The 17,238-nt window shown below is 42.2% G+C and overlaps 1 protein-coding gene across 5 annotated transcripts in view; it reads right to left on the minus strand.

The window, feature by feature from the left end:
• The window catches only part of ACACA (acetyl-CoA carboxylase alpha), a 268,972-nt gene that overhangs the window by 210,133 nt on the left and 41,601 nt on the right, over positions 1-17,238 (minus strand). For all 5 annotated transcript variants that reach the window (XM_039350417.1, XM_039350415.1, XM_039350416.1 and 2 more), the window contains 6 exons: positions 16,384-16,522; positions 10,171-10,280; positions 9,412-9,493; positions 7,277-7,375; positions 3,772-3,878; positions 10-120 (listed from right to left, as the gene is read on the minus strand). In XM_039350417.1, coding sequence (XP_039206351.1) covers positions 10-120; positions 3,772-3,878; positions 7,277-7,375; positions 9,412-9,493; positions 10,171-10,280; positions 16,384-16,522 — 648 coding nt within the window. The remainder of the gene's footprint in view (positions 1-9; positions 121-3,771; positions 3,879-7,276; positions 7,376-9,411; positions 9,494-10,170; positions 10,281-16,383; positions 16,523-17,238) is intronic.

Genomic DNA, 17,238 nt, shown 5'->3' on the forward strand with positions numbered 1-17,238 from the left:
GAAACATACCTGTCTGAAGAGGTTGGGAAAATCATCGGCATTGTTTACTTTCCTGATCCCTTTTCCTCCCCCTCCTTCAGAGGCTTTGATCATGACTGGATAACCAATAGCTTCAGCAGCCTGAACACAAGAAAAGCAAGGTTATTGGTTGGACAATATTGGAAGAAAGATTCTTTGCCTACTATAGAAGAATGGTTGCTTAAAGTTTCTAACTTAGCAGAAATGGCTAAAATTTCTGCTTATTTGAAGGATCATTCACAAGAAAGATGCATCTCGGTATGGAGAAGATGGATAAATTTTGTACAGAATAAATATGGGATTAGAAAGTATTATTTAGTTTTTGAATAACTTAATGGGAATTATTTATATTGTTAAAATGGGAATTATTTATATTGTTAATTATGCTTTTGCTTGGAATTTTTTTTTTTTGTTTGTATTTGAGTTAAAGTATTTTAGGGATTTTATTATTTGTATAGTTGGGTAAGCTTAATTAGAATTTGTTTGTTTATTTTTTAATCAGCTCTGGGAAGTAAGGGGGGGAGGGTTAGGGTGGGAGGGAGCTAGGAGGGGATATTGTATTGTATTAAAAATTTGTATAAAACTTTTCAATAAAAAAAAGAAAAGCAATAAATGAATGAGATTTATTGGAGATAAAAGGAAATTGTCCTTAAGTTTCTGGACAGGGAGGAAGAAAGACAGCCTGAGCCCCTATCACACTCCACAATTCAGCAAGGCCGACAAAGTGGCCCCCTAAAATTTAGAGATCTTTTATCTTTACTTTTGGATCAGGTTCTCCATTCAAGAGGGGTGTGGAATCTGGAGGTTGTCTTGAACTCGTGGCTTCTGTTTGAAGAGCAGGTGACAATTGTGCCCAAACACACCATTGCATAGCTGCCTCTTCCTGAATAGGGCAATTCTCTAAGACAGGGGTCCCCAACCTGTGGGCCACAGCCCCCTACCAGTCTGTCATGGGCGCTCACGGCCCCATTTGCGTGAGTGTCACGGGCATTCTTGGCCTCACACGAGCAATGGGTGCTTGTGCACGTGCGCACATGTGCCTGCCCCTCCCACAAAATTATCCCCTCTTTCTCCCCTCCCCCCCTCCCAGGCCGCTAACCCGGAAAGGTTGGGGGAACTCTGTTCTAAGACACTCAATGTCCTAGTCCAGTGGTGGCAAACCTATAGCACGCGTGCCAGAGGCGGCACTCGGAGCCCTCTGTGGGCAAAGGCGCCATCGCCCCAGCTCCGCCTCCCCCACGGCCCCCTCCTCAACAGCAGCCCCCCTGGAGGAGACTCGCCCCGGGCACAGCCCGCACGGAGCAGCACAGCCAAGGACATAGTCAGGCAGCAGGGCAAGACTCTGCCCTCGTGCCCCATAGCGTGCAGATGATGCTGCGGGGTGCGGGCGGAGATGCCATGGCACTACAGGGCTGCCTGGGTGATCTGCTGTGGTGGGCCATGGAGGCGGTGCATGGCTCTGCGGGCAGGCGGGGCAGGGGGCACGCAGGGGTGGAGCAGGCAGGGCGGGAGCGGTTTTTGGGCACTCGGTCTCTAAAAGGTTTGCCATCACTGCCCTAGTCACTCATGGCTTGACTATTGCAATGCAACCTACATGGGACTACCCTTGAATATCACTTGGACGCTTCAACTGGTCCAGAATGTAGCAGCACGGGCAGCAGTAGACATGCCTCAGTGTGCCCTTGTGATACATCTATTTCACAAGGCCCAATAATGAAGCTTCTTGGGTGAGAAGGAAATACAGTCCAGTTGTCTTTTTGAAAAATCACCTCTGACACAACTATGACCTGTGTCGAGGTATTGATTTAACAGCTAACCAGCTTATGTAATATGTAATGTAATGATGGGAATGACTCAGCAGGGTCTGTGTCTCTTTAAGAGCTTTTGTATAAAGGGAAGGCTCTGCTGATGTGTTCTCTCTCTTCCATTTCCTGCTGTAATTGTGGTTTGTTGGATCCTGCTGTATTAGCACGTGTATGTATATTGTTCCTGGTGTATGATATTGTAGATAGTGTAAGATAAATCACCATTTAATACAAACCAGGCTTCATTTAAAGCCGTTTGTAACGTCTAGCGGTCATATGATCATGTTTTATGCCGGTTTTGCGGAAAACCGGCACTTACTTCTGGTTTTCAGCAAAACTGCACCCATGGTGAACATCAGTTCGCTTAATGCAGCGGTTCTCAACCTGTGGGTCACGACCCCATTTGGGATCGAACGACCATTTCACGGGAGTCGCCAAACAACGCGATCCACCATTTTTTTCCCCTTTTCCTTAGCTGTGCTACTCCCTCTTATTCTATTGGCTTTCGAAAGCCAATAGAATAGACTCTCTTGAACAGAGTCTAATTCTATTGGCTTTCAAAAGCCAATAGGAATTGTCCAGGGCTGTCTCTGCCCTGCTGAACCCGCCAAAAGCCCCAGTCTGCAAACGGTGCTGCAAGGGGAACAGTCTGCAGAGCTTCCCTCCCTGTTGAGCAACTAAAAAGTAAGTAAAAGAGGGCCGGGGGTGGGAGGTGGGAGGCCGGTGGGTGCAGGGAGGGTTGCTGGCACGCATGGGGCCCGGCAGGTGCTTTACCTGCCTTGGGCTGGGCCAGCTGGTGGTCCAGCCGATGGTTGCCCTGAGCCGCTGCTGCCGTGGCTGCCTGGGAGCGTCTGGGCCTGCCTGCCGCCGCCCCTTGCCGGCTATGCCTCAGCCAGCGCAGGGGGCGGCACTGCGCATGCGCGGCGCACCGCGCATGCGCGCGGCATGCTTATGACCGGGATCGCCGGTATAAAAAGGTTGAGAACCACTGGTTTAATGGCTGTGTCTACAAGATGGATGGATGAATGGATCTATGGATTAACAAAGGATGGATGGATGGATGGATGGATGGATGGATGGATGGACAATAGTAAGGCTATGTATCACAAGCAGGCTAACAATTGCCCACCATGTTTTAAGGTTTTAAAATTTAGAAATTGGACAGCCTGCTGGAGACTACTCTCCCCAGCTCTTTACAGAGAAGTAAAGGTCCAGCTAATTCAACTTTTTTTTTCTTACAGGACTGTTTTCCAGTTGGAGGCCTATCGTAAGAAAACCACTTTATGCCTTTATATATGCTTTTACGATTATGAAGACTCAGTTTGGTGCAGTGCTTAAAATGCTGGATTAGAAGCCAGGAGACTGTGAGTTCTAGTCCTGCCGTAGGCACAAAAGCCAGCTGGGGGACTCTGGGCCAGTTCCTCCCTCTTAACCCAACCCATTTCACAGGATGGTTTTGCGGTGAAAATAGAAAGAAAGAACATTACATATGCTGCATTACATATGCTGCACTGACTTATACAAAAATAAAAGCAGGATATAATCTAAGACAGCATTTCTCAACCTTGGCAGCTTGAAGATGTGTGGATTCCCATGTTGACTGGGGAATTCTGGGAGCTGAAGTCCACACATCTTCAAGTTGCTCCAGTTGAGAAACACTGTTCTAATAAATAAAAGATATGCAATTGTGTTTAGAGCTAAGCTTCATAACCTAAGGCACACACAAAAAAGAATTCCATAGGACAGGGGTCTTCAAACTTGGCCACTTTAAGACCTGTGGACTTCAACTCCCAGAATTCCTCAGCCGGCCCTGGCTGGCTGAGGAATTCTGGGAGTTGAACTCCACAAGTCTTAAAATGGCCAAGTTTAAAGACCCCTGCCATAGGATGTTGTATTCATTGCTGAAAGTTCAGCCCCATGGATATGATAGTTGCGCGGCCATCCTTACCCGCAATCCATGATCCACGTCTGTCACACAGCCCTTCTCATATAGTTCCTGGGGGACATTCAAGATCCGCTTTTGAAAGTCGTTTTCTTGCCAGTCTACTTGGAGACCTGAAAACCAGAAGATTTGTGGGGATCCACACTGACACGCTCTCTAAATTTAATTCATTTTCCACTGGACTCAGAAGGACATGGGAGGGGTCCTGGGTGCTCTCCGTGCTTGGTTGTTTTCTTGCAGACGTTTCATTACCCAAACTAGGTAACATCATCAGTGCTAGTAAGGAGTGGGATTGGCTCTCTGTTTATATTCTATTGTTCCCTGTCAGTGTTGGTGGGGCTGGTCTTAGAGATTCTTTGGTTGGGCTGTTTACTGTCGGTTAGTTTGGCAGTGCCTTGACTGGGGTATTGTTTACTTGATTGTTGGTCTGATGTTAACCTTGAAGTTAACATCAGATTGTTGGTCTCATGTCAATCTTGGAGTTAATCTATGCTCATCTGGGTTCGGATTGCTGGTGGAGAGGTGGGGAAGAAGCAAAAAGACCAAAACAAGCCACTAGAACAGGGATCTTCAAACCTGGCGCTTTTATGACTGGTGGACTTCAACTCTCAGAATTCCTCACCAGCCCTGGCTGGCTGAGGAATTCTGGGAGTTGAAGTCCACCAGTCATAAAAGGGCCAAGTTTGAAGACCCCTGCACTAGAAGATAAACTGAGAGCAAATCCCACTGATGATATTACCTAGTGTGGTAATGAAATGTCTACAAGAAAACAACCAAACTCAAAGAGCACCAAGGACCTGTCATTTCAACCCTGAGCTACAAAAATTCTCCTTTAAAGGAACATTTCCTAAGTAGTTTTTTCTTTGGATAATGACACACAAACCCATTACCCAAACACAACTGGGACAGTTAAATTGACTCAACATATTTTATCTATATTGGGTAAAAAGGAAGTTCTGATAAGTTGTTTGGGGTAATGAAGGAAAAAGTTTGGGAAGGACTGTCCTGACTGAATTGGCAATACAGGTAGTCTTCGACTTACAACGGTTTGTTTAGTGTCCGTTCGAAGTTATAATGTCACTGAAAAAGGTGAATTATGACCGTTTTTCACACTGCAGCAATCCCCATGGTCGTGTGATCAAAATCCAGACACTTGGCAACTGACTCACATTTATGACAGTCGCAGTGTCCGGGGGTCATGTGATCCCCTTTTGTGACTTTCTAATAAGCAAAGTCAGTGGGGAAGCCAGATTCACTTAACAACTGTGGTAAGAAAGGTGGTAAAATGGGGCAAAAATCACTTAACAAATGTTTCGCTTAGCAACAGAAATCTGGGGCTCAATTGTGGTCGTAAGTCGAGGACCAGCTGCATTTTAAAAGGGAGGGAGGATCCTTAAACACCACACCCTATTTCAGGTTGCAGAAAGATCCTCTCTTTAGCCCAGGGGTCTTCAAACTTGGCCCTTTTATGGCTTGTGGACTTCAACTCCCAGAATTCCTCAGCCTGGCACACGTGGCTGGCTGAGGAATTCTGGGAGTTGAAGTCCACAAGTCATAAAAGGGCCAAGTTTGAAGACCCCCTGCCTTAGCCAGTCAATCCAATTCACTCCACATGGCGACAAAACCAGAAACGATCCTGCCTCCCCAAATCATTTCTAAATGGCATTGCATTGCCCTACATGCCTTGTCCTTTTCGATTCTTTCCTAATTAGTTGCAAAATCAGGTTTGCGGATTTCAAAAGCCGCCGCCTGCAGTGAGTTCATCGCTGGATATAAATTTCGTCACCAGCTTTTGAACTTTGTGGGGTCATTTGTGTGGCTGTGAACCAAAACCAAAGAAGCTTTTTTTAAAAAAAATAAATAAATAAAAGAGCAGGAGAGAGGACAGTTAAAGAATTTTCTCTCCAGGCAGAAAACAGTCAACTGTTCATCTCTCAGAAATCTAGAACGAACCAAAATCCATACTGATCAATCTTGCTGCCCTAAATGGAAGATATTTCTAAGAGTTTAACCCAGGGGTAGGCAACCTTGGCTCTTTTATGACTCGTGGACTTCAACTCCCAGAATTCCTGAGCCAGTATGGCTCAGCATGGAAACCTCTCCCTTTCTCCTCAGCATGGCTGGCTCAGGAATTCTGGGAGTTGAAGTCCACGAGTCATAAAAGAGCCAAGGTTGCCTACCCATTAACTGATCTTGAAAAGTTAAGTAGGGTCAAATCTTGATAGAAGAAAATATTTAACAACAAGAACAACAATAATAATAGAATTGGAAGGGACCTTGGAGGTCTTCTAGTCCATTCCCCTGCTCAGGCAGGAAATCCTATACCAGTGATGGCGAACCTTTTAGAGGCCGAGTGCCCAAACTGCAACCCAAAACCCACTTACGCATTGTCGGGTGCTGGGTGGGTGTGGCCTATTAGGTAGGTGTGGCCCATTGGGTGGGCGTGGCTGCGGTGGTAACGGCAGACTGGGTGGGACTAAAAAGTTCAATCAATCAATTCCAACTTTGCAAGATCTTTTTTTCCCCCGCAAGAAGTTGAAATTGACTGATTGATTGAACCTTTTTTTTTTGCACACGGAGATGGAAGCATAAAGCAAAAAGGTTTTATAAAACCCAGCTGAAGGCCTAGGACTGGGTCAACGGCATGCGTGCCCACAGAGAGGGCTCTGAGTGCCGCCTCTGCCACCTGTGCCATAGGTTCACCACCACTGTCCTATACCATTTTCAGCTCAGTGTTGAACTATGGAGCCAATGGTGCTCTCTGAGCTTGATGATTTTCTTGCAGACATTTCATTACCAAACTAGGTAACATCATCAGTGCTAGAAGAGAGTGAGGTTTGCTCTCAGCAATACCTCTCGGATCTCTTGACATTGCAAAGCTTCTTTTTCTAGGCTTGGGCTAGGTTTCCAGAAATGACTCTCACCTTCCAGATGAGAATAAACCATGCCCAACTAAAGACTGTAAATGGAATGACAGAGTTGGAAGGGACCTTGGAGGTCTTCTAGTCCAGCCCCTTGCTCAAGCAGGAAGCCCTATACCATTTCGGACAAATGGTTGTCCAATCTCTTCTTAAAAACCTCTCAAATGAAGAGATTCCAATATTTTCTACAGTACTGCTGCTGTTATTGTTTGATTGTTTCATATTTATCTCTCTATATTTTCAGTTTTGTATCGTCTTTCTTTTGTTAAACTAAAACAAGCATGTGTTTTATTATATAATCGCATCTGCATTGCAGAGAATTGGAAGCAAGCCTTTTTTGTTTCTGGTGTTTGGTTTTTCATACAATTATCACTTTCTAAATTTTCCTCAACCCCCCCTCCCTTCCGTCTAGCACTGATGACATTACCTAGTTTAGTAATGAAACATTTGCTAGAAAACCACCAGGCTCAGACAGCTCCCAGGGTCAAATCTGCTTACTGTCCCATATCATTTCTCAGGGTTTATTTTAAACACCGTTGGCCATATGGAGGAATTTGGTCCATGGCCACATGACGCTGAACACGTCTTACCGCTGCCACTCCATGGAAGGGTAGGGATACCCGCAGTTTGCGCCACTATAGAAGAAGCAATTTTATCTCCTAATGCCCACATCGCTTGGTTTGGGGGACCTAGAAAAAATAAAAAAATTAAAGTTCTGCAGCAAGATCAAGGTTGTTGTTTTTTCAACTACTAGCACTGATTTACTGAATGGCACGCCGCTTATGTCAACCTCAAGTGTGATGGTAAATCCCTGCAAATCAGCAACTTCTACATACTTTTTCTGAAGAGTTGGACAGGGGGAGAAATATTGGATAAATTTTGGGGATTTGATGCTAACTCCTACTAGTTTTAAATGTGCCTGAACAGATGAACTGCCAAAGCCGGCATAACCTGGACCAGTTCTAATTTTTGAATTCTTTTTTCCCTTCCTTTGGACTTTGAAGAAGGGATTAAGAAAAGTATTAATGCTTTTGAACACGGGTGTTGGAGAAGAGTTGGAAGGGACCTTGGAGGTCTTCTAGTTCAACCCCTGCTCAAGCAGGAAACTCTATACCATTTCAGATAAATGGTTGCCAGACCCTCCCCCCCTTCTTTGTGGCAGCCCACACTTGGAATATTGCATCCAGTTTTGGTCACCATGACATAAAACCAGAGTTCTCACTCAAGGCACAAATATGAAGGGTGAAATTATCCAACTTTGGACATATTATGGAGAAGGAGAAGGCTTCTGATGCTAGGAAAGATGGAAGGAGAGAGAAGAAGAGGACGACCAGGAGCAAGATGGATGGACTGAGTTGCAACACTAATGAGTTTATCATTGGAGGATCTGAAGATCAGGTTAGGGACAGATCATCCAGGAGAAAATTTATTACATCTGATACTAAGATTCAACACTGACTTGATGGCACACAATCAATCAATCACTTTATCTTCTTCAGCTTTGTCATTCTCGTCACCCTCTTCCATGCTGACTCAGGAATAGAATAGAATAGAATAGAATAGAATAGAATAGAATAGAATAGAATAGAATAGAATAGAATGAGTAATACAGAATAGAATAGAATAATACAGAATAGAATAGAATAGAGTAATACAGAATAGAATAGAATAGAATAGAATAGAATGAGTAATACAGAATAGAATAGAATAATATAGAATAGAATAGAGCAGTGGTTCTTAACCTGTGGGTCGGGACCCCATTTGGGGTCGAACGACCATTTCACGGGGGTCGCCAAACAAGGCTGTCCGCCATTTTTCCCACTTTTCTTTGGCCACGCCCCTGGCACCTGGTGATGTATAAGTGGTTGGGGGTCACCACAACATGGGGAACTGTATTATGGGGTCGTGGCATTAGAAAGGTTGAGAACCACTGGAATAGAGTAATACAGAATAGAATAGAATAGAATAGAATAGAATAGAATAGAATAGAATAGAATAGAATAGAATAGAATAGAATAGAATAGAATAGAATAGAATGAGTAATACAGAATAGAATAGAATACAGAATAGAATAGAATAGAGTAATACAGAATAGAATAGAATAGAATAGAATAGAATAGAATAGAATAGAATAGAATAGAATAGAATAGAATAGAATAGAATAGAATAGAATAGAATAGAATAGGACCTTGGAGGTCTTCTAGTTTAGCCCCCTGCTCAAAGTAGAAGAACCTATATCATTTCAGACAAAATTGAAGTTGAAGTCCACTGGTCATAAAGTTGCCATAGTTACCTCTTCCCCTGTTATATGGCTTCTTCTGAAGCTTTTTCTAATGCCTCCACTGTTCATCTTCATGCTTTTCAGAAGCCAGAATTATAGGATCTTCCTGTTACTCTTCCATTTTTCCTGATTTTCCCCCCTCCCTCCGTAATTTCTACATCTTCCCCACCTAATCCTGCAGCCTCAGTTCTTTTAGTTTTGCTTTCCTAGACATTCTATGTACAAATGCTGTTTTCGTAACAGTGATGTGTCCCTCATTTTTTCCTGTTCTTTCAGAATGTCATTGTTCAATACTGCCCCCGCTTTTCAGAGACCATCCAGATGCAAGGATCAGAAGAGACATTCCATTCCTAACACCAGCTGTTGTCTTCTGGTAGGACCGACGAGACCCCTTGCAATAATACAATCACGGGATCTATTTCAGACAAACTTCGAACACCTTACCCATGAAAGCAATTCCATTTTTGTGGAGCAGTTCTGGAAGTTTGGGGTTCTCTGAGGCATGCCCCCAGCCTGCCCACACTGCCTGGAATTAAAAAAAAAAAAAAAAAGAAGTCAGATCTCTTTTCAAAAAGAACTATAGCAAATACAGGTACCATATTTCCCTGAAAATAAGACCGGGTCTTATATTAATTGTTGTTCCAAAAGACACCTTAGGGCAGGGGTCCCCAACCCTCAGTCTGTGGACAAGTACCGGGCCGTGGCATGCCAGTACTGCACAAATAAGCAAAGCCCCATCTGTGGGATGCAGGCAGCACACAAAACCACACTCCCTCCGGTCGGCAGAAAAACTTCTCTCCACAGAACTGGTCCCTAGTACCCAAAAGTTGGGGACCTCTGCCTTAGGGCTTATTTTCTGGTTAAGGCTTATATTCGGGGGAATACAGTACTAAATGCTCTGCCTGGCTTAACTGGGACTTATTTTAGGGTGGGGTTTATATTACGAGCATCCTGAAAAATCATGCTAGGGCTTATTTTCCAGTTGGGCCTTATTTTCAGGGAAATATAACTTACAACCACAACTGAGCCTGGAATTTTGGTCATGTCATTGCAGTTATAAATCAAGTTACCATGTGACCAGACTCGATTTTACAAACGTTCATTAGACCCTTGATCTACGCAAACAACTATGTTAGAACGAGGCCAGCAACATCCTTAATAAGCATTCTTTCTTTTTTAAATTCTGTATTTCCACCTTCTCACCTGCACAGGTATCCGTTTTGCAATTTCCAGTATCAGTTCCACATTTGCATAGTTATTGTTATTTGGACCTCCAGGAACCGGGACATAATGATCAGCCATTTTAATATATTCTGAAAATATGAAAAACAAGAGGGTATTTAGGTTGCTCATTTAATTGGCAACGTCCACATTTTCCAAACAGATTTTTAAAACAACAACAACAACGTGTGTATCAACTTAAGATTGATGAGGGAACAATTCTGTAGGATTTCTTCTCTCTCTTTTTTATTTTGGGGCTTAATGAAACAGAGCCAAGGGTGTTTCCTTGCAGAATTTATTTATTTATTCAATTTCTATGGCTGCCTAACTCAACCAAATAACTCTGGGAGGCTTTAGAATTTTAAAATTATTAAAAAAAAATAAAAAATTAAAACAAATTAAAACATCCATAAAATAAATAAGTAGAAACAGCAACTAATAGTAAAACCAAGTGACAGGGGCTTTAGCACATTCCTGAGAATAGAATAGAATAGAATAGAATAGAATAGAATAGAATAGAACAGAACAGAATAGAATAAAATAGAATAGAATAGAGACTGGGAATTAGGAATGGAATGGAATGGAATAGAATAGAATAGAATAGAATAGAATAGAATAGAATAGAATAGAATAGAATAGAATAGAATAGAATAGAATAGAATAGAATAGAATAGAATAGAGACTGGGAATTAGCAAAAGAATAGAATAGAATAGAATAGAATAGAATAGAATAGAATAGAATAGAATAGAATAGAATAGAATAGAATATAGACTGGGAATTAGGAATAGAATGGAATAGAATAGAATAGAATAGAATAGAATAGAATAGAATAGAACCGAATAGAATAGAATAGAATAGAGACTGGGAATTAGGAATAGAATAGAATAGAATAGAATAGAATAGAATAGAATAGAATAGAATAGAATAGAATAGAATAGAATAGAATAGAATAGAATATAGACTGGGAATTAGGAATAGAATAGAATAGAATAGAATAGAATAGAATAGAATAGAATAGAATAGAATAGAATAGAATAGAATAGAATAGAGACTGGGAATTAGGAATAGAATGGAATAGAATGGAATAGAATAGAATAGAATAGAATAGAATAGAATAGAATAGAATAGAATAGAATAGAATAGAATAGAATAGAATAGAATGGAATGGAATGGAATGGAATGGAATGGAATGGAATGGAATGGAATGGAATAGAATAGAAGAGAATAGAATAGAATAGAATAGAATAGAATAGAATAGAATAGAATAGAATAGAATAGAATAGAATAGAATAGAATAGAATGGAGTGGAGTGGAATGGAACGGAACGGAATGGAATAGAATAGAAACCTTCTCCCAGAGGGGAGCCACAGAAACAGACTGTAAAGTGGGTGTGTGGGGTCTCTAAAGATGCTTTGAGCTCTAAGCACATAAAAGCGCTTATAAGCAGCATCCTGAATACCAGGAAGCGAGCTTCCTATGATCTTCTCGGCTATCGTTACCATTCTCTGTATAGGCTTTCTATCTAAGGCTCTGTTACCACCAAATCAGACAGTGATGCAGTTTGTTACTGTCTGGTTTGGTGGTAGCAGGGTCTCAGATACAAAGTCCATACAGAGAATGGTAAGGACATCCAAGAAGATCATAGGAAGTTCGCTTCCTGGTACATAATTGAAGTGACTCCCTGAAATTAATAACAACAACAACAACAACAACAGTGAGTTAATCGATACAGAGCATCCCTGTCCCCGGCAATCTAAAAACAATAGGGCTATCAATGCATGTAACATAGATATGTGTGTGGACAAAAATACCAACCTTGCTATCAAGCAAAATCAAGCTTTTAATAACGAGTGCCACACAAAGTGCACTAACCAAATAGGTGATAAGACAATAGGGGAACTCAGGCATCACTCAGGTTATGTAGAAAGTAAACACAGGGTCGGTCATAAGGGACTCAAATGTCTATACACCAATGCACAGAGTATGAACAGTAAACTAGGTGAACTAGAAATTCAATGAGGGCAGATATGATATTATTGCCATTACAGAAACATGGTGGGATGAAACCCACAAATGGAACATACAGCTAGAGGGATTTAAATTATTTAAAAGAAATAGACCAAATAAAAGAGGAGGTGGAGTTGCTCTCTATATAAGAAACAACTACATCTCCACAGAAATAGAGCACAACGACAAAATCTGTCTTGAATGCATTTGGGTCAATATAAAAGGGAGAAAAAATGACATTGCCATAGGTGTATACTACAGGCCACCCAGCCAAACAGAGGAAATAGATGAACTTTTTGCTAGTCAGCTAACTAAGGTATGTAGGAAGCACATCATCATAGTAATTGGGGACTTTAATTACCCTGACATCAACTGGGAGACAAAATCTGCACCGAGTGGAAGATCAAACAGATTCCCGACAAACCTAGCAGACAACTTTGTCTCCCAAAAAGTAGAGAAGGGAACTAGGGGATTAGCCATTTTGGATCTAATTCTCACTAACAGAGATGAAATGATAGAAGGTGTTGAAGCCACAGGAACCTTGGGAGGTAGTGATCATGCAATATTGGAATTCAACATTATGGAAGCACAAGCAATAGAACATAGTCAAACTAGAGTCTTGGACTTCAAGAGAGCTAATTTCAATAAACTTAGAGAGGGCTTGGGAAGGATTCCATGGATGAGAATCCTCCAGGGGAAAACAACTCAAGAAGCTTGGGGAATTTTGAAAAGCAAGATAATAGAAGCCCAGTCTAGCTCAATATCAACAAAGAGAAAAACTAACAGCTCTCAAAAGAAACCAGCATGGCTGCATAAAGAACTCTCTGACAAATTTAAAGATAAAAAAGACAAGTATAGAAAGTGGAAAGAGGGGCACATAACTAAGTCAGAATATCAGCAAATAGCCCGAGCCTGCAAAGATTAAGTGAGGAAAGCCAAGGCTCAAAATGAACTAAGACTTGCGACCAAAGTAAAAATTACAAAAAAACTTCTTTCAACATGTAAAAAACAAGAAAAAAGTGAAGGAAACGATTGGTCCATTAGTGGGTGAAAGTGGTAAGAAGGTGACTAGCAGTAGGGAGAAAGCAGAACTATTTAACTCATTTTTTGCATCTGTCTTTACACAAAGGGAAAAAACAGACCAACCTATCAAAAATAGTGCCATAAAAAACAGTATAGAAACACAAGTTAAGATAGGCAAGAAAATGATAAGTGAGCACCTGTCCAGCCTAGACGACTTCAAATCACCAGGACCAGATGGATTACACCCCAAGGTTCTCAAGGACCTGGCAGATGTGATCTCAGAACCACTGAACTATATTTTTCAAAGATCTTGGAGCACTGGGGAACTATCAGAGGACTGGAAAAGAGCTGATGTAGTTCCAATCTTCAAAAAAGGGAAAAAAATGGATCCAGGAAATTACAGACCTATCAGCCTGACCTCAATACCTGGGAAGATTCTGGAAAAGATAATCAAACAACGAATCAGCGAACACCTAGAGGAAAACAAAGTCATTACTAAAAGCCAACATGGATTTGTCAAAAACAGATCATGCCAGACAAATCTTATTGCATTCTTTGACCAAGTGACAAAATTAGTGGATCAGAGGAATGCTGTGGACATAATTTACTTGGACTTCAGTAAGGCATTTGATAAAGTAGATCACAACCTACTACTCGATAAGATAGAAAAATGTGGGTTAGACATCATCACCACCAGATGGATTCGTAGCTGGCTGACGGCCGTACTCAGCGTGTGGTCCTCAATAGAACTGCATCTACATGGAGGGAAGTGTGTAGTGAGGTGCCCCAGGGCTCTGTTCTGGGCCTAGTGTTCTTCAACATCTTCATCAATGATTTGGACAAGGGGATAGATGGGGAACTCATCAAATTTGCGGATGACACCAAGCTGGCAGGAATAGCCAACACTCCAGAAGACAGGCTTAAGATACAGGAGGATATGGACAGATTTGAACACTGTGCGCTATCTAACAAAATAAAATTCAATGGTGAAAAAAGTAAGGTTCTACATTTAGGCAAGAAAAACCAAATATACAGGTATAGTATAGGGGGCACCTTGCTCAATAATAGTAACTGTGAGAGGGATCTCGGAGTCCTAGTAGACAATCACCTAAATATGAGCCAGCAGTGTGCTGCAGCTGCCAAAAAAGCCAACACAGTGCTGGGCTGCATTAACAGAGGGATAGAATCAAGAACACGTGAAGTATTAATACCACTTTACAATGCCTTGGTAAGGCCACACTTGGAATACTGCATTCAGTTTTGGTCACCACGATGTAAAAAAGATGCTGAGACTCTAGAAAGAGTACAGAGAAGAACAACAGTGATGATCAGGGGACCAGAGGCTAAAACATATAAGGAACGGTTGCTGGAATTGGGTATGTCTAGTTTAACGAAGAGAAGGATGAGGGGGGACATGATAGCAGTGTTCCAATATCTCAGGGGCTGCCCCAAAGAAGAGGGAGTCAAGCTATTCTCCAAAGAGCCTTAAGGCAGGACGAGAAGCAACGGATGGAAACTGATCAAGGAGAGAAGCAACTTAGAACTAAGGAGAAACTTCCTGACAGTGAGAACAATTAACCAGTGAAACAACCTGCCTTCAGAAGCGGTGAATGCTCCAACACTGGAAGTTTTTAAGAAGAGACTGGACAGCCATTTGTCTGAAATGGTATAGGGTTCCTGCCTGAGCAGGGGGTTGGACTCAATGATCTCCAAGGTCCCTTGCAACTTTTTATTATTATTATTATCGATCATCGCACAGTCAGCCAGATGTTCAGACTGGATTTGGCATTTTGTCTACCTATCGAGTCCTTACCCAGGACCTGGGATAGGCAGATGTGGATGTTTGATGGTATTACAAGTATCGTCGCAGGATGGAAGCAGTTCCTAATAAGGCCGCCTTTTGCAATTGACTAATAGCGAATTTGTCGATGCCAATGGTGTTCAAGTGGTGCTCCAGTTGTTTTGGGATTGCACCTAAGGAGCCTATTACTATTGGTACTACCCTTGCTTGCTTTTGCCACATTATTATTATTATTATTATTATTATTATTATTATTATTATTATTATTATTATTATTATGGATCATCACACAGTCAGCCAGATGTTCAGACTGGATTTGGCATTTTGTCTACCTATCGAGTTCTTACCCAGATTACAGATATCGTCGCAGGATGGAAGCAGTTCCTAGTAAGGCCGCCTTTTGCAATTGACTAATAGTGAATTTGTCAATGCCAATGGTGTTCAAGTGGTGCTCCAGTTGTTTTGGGATTGCACCCAAGGCGCCTATGACTATTGGTACTACCCTTGCTTGCTTTTGCCACAATCTTTCTCTTTCTATTTGTAGGTCTTGTATTTTGTTATCTTCTCCAGTTCTTTCTCTTCTATTCTGCTATCTCCAGGCACTGCCACGTCCATTATCCAGACTTTTTTGTCTTTCTTATCGACAATTGTTAAGTCTGGGGTGTTATGTTGCAGGTGCTTGTCTGTTTGAATTCTGAAGTCCCAGAGCAGTTTAATTTTATCATTTTCTATGACTTTCTCTATTTTATGATCCCACCAGTTTTTGCTTATAGGCAAATTATTATTATTATTATTAACAACAACAATAATAAACAACCACTGCAGTTGTTACTAGCATAACTGGTAAGTGACTCTGGCTTCTCTATTGACTTTGCTCGTCAGAAAGTCAAAAAAGGTGATCTCACATGCAACGGTCACTGCAGTGGTCATAAATACAAGCCAAATTTTGATCAGGCGACCCTGAGGATGCTGCAAGGGTCACGAGTGTGAAATACAGTCATAAGTCACTTTTTCCCATGCTGTTGTAACTTCAAATGGTCACTAAACGAATAGCTGTAAGTCAAGGACTATCTGTAATTTACCGTTTTTCCTGCAGGAGTAATGAAAAGGAAAGCAATAATAGCACTTAGACTTATTGACCGCCCCATAGCGCTTTGTAGCACTCTCCAAGCAGTTTACAGAGTCAGCATTTTGTCTCCAACATCCGGGTCCTCATTTTACGGACCTCGGAAGGATGGAAGGCTGAGTCGAACCCGAGCTGGTCTGGATCGAACTCCAGACTGTGGGCAATGTTAGCCTGCAATACTGCATTCTAACCACTGCGCCACCAGAATTCTTATAAAAGCACAGTCCTTAAGCTCACCTGCGTTGGCTTTCAAATCTTCGGGCGTCACCATAACCACAAAACGAATGGCTCGCTCATTCCGGAACATCTCGTAAGACCAGCGTCGGATGGACCTCATGCATTTGACTGCCGCTATCCCATTATTGGCAATGAGAACCTAGACAGAAACGTGAAAGGATAAAACAATTCAGATTTACCATCATCAATCAAACTGGGAAATAACTATCTCGACAGCACAACTGACACAGATATATGTGAGGGTGAAGATTCGTTCTCCGAGCTTGGGGATTGGTTTCCAAACGTTTCGTTACCAGGCGAGGTAACAGCTTCAGGGGAGTTTAGGAGAAGTCAGTTTATAAGGGCTTCAGGTGTGGGTGTGTTGAGTGAGGGTCTCATGATGGGTCAGGCGTGAGTCATGAGTGAGTCTTGTGACGGGTCTTGTGATGGGGAAATTACTCAGATCAGGGTCATTGGGGTGACCCTGGTGGGAGGGGGGTTGCGTGGGTTGGTTTTGAGGGTCGGTGCTGTCTGTGGTTGGCTGTGCGGTCGGTTCGGATTCTGAAAGGTTTGTAGAATCAAGATCACACAAAGTATTAGTCCCGTTTTATAAAACCCTAGTAAGACCACACCTGGAATACTGCAGCCACTTTTGATCACCATATCACAAAAAAGATATTGAGAGTTTGGAAAAAATTCAGAGAAGAGCAACTAAGAGGATCAAAAGCCTGGAGACTAAAACATACGAAGAACGGCTGCGGGACTTGGGTTTGGCCAGTCTAAAGAAAAGAAGAAACAGGGGAGACATGATAGCAGTATTCCAGTATTTGAGGGGCTGCCACAAGGCAGAGGGGGCCAGGTTGTTCACCGGAGCAC

The sequence above is a fragment of the Crotalus tigris genome, unplaced genomic scaffold (genome assembly GCF_016545835.1).
Source record: "Crotalus tigris isolate CLP2741 ecotype Arizona unplaced genomic scaffold, ASM1654583v1 scf7180000018330.590113, whole genome shotgun sequence".
In the NCBI taxonomy this organism is placed as follows: domain Eukaryota; kingdom Metazoa; phylum Chordata; class Lepidosauria; order Squamata; family Viperidae; genus Crotalus; species Crotalus tigris.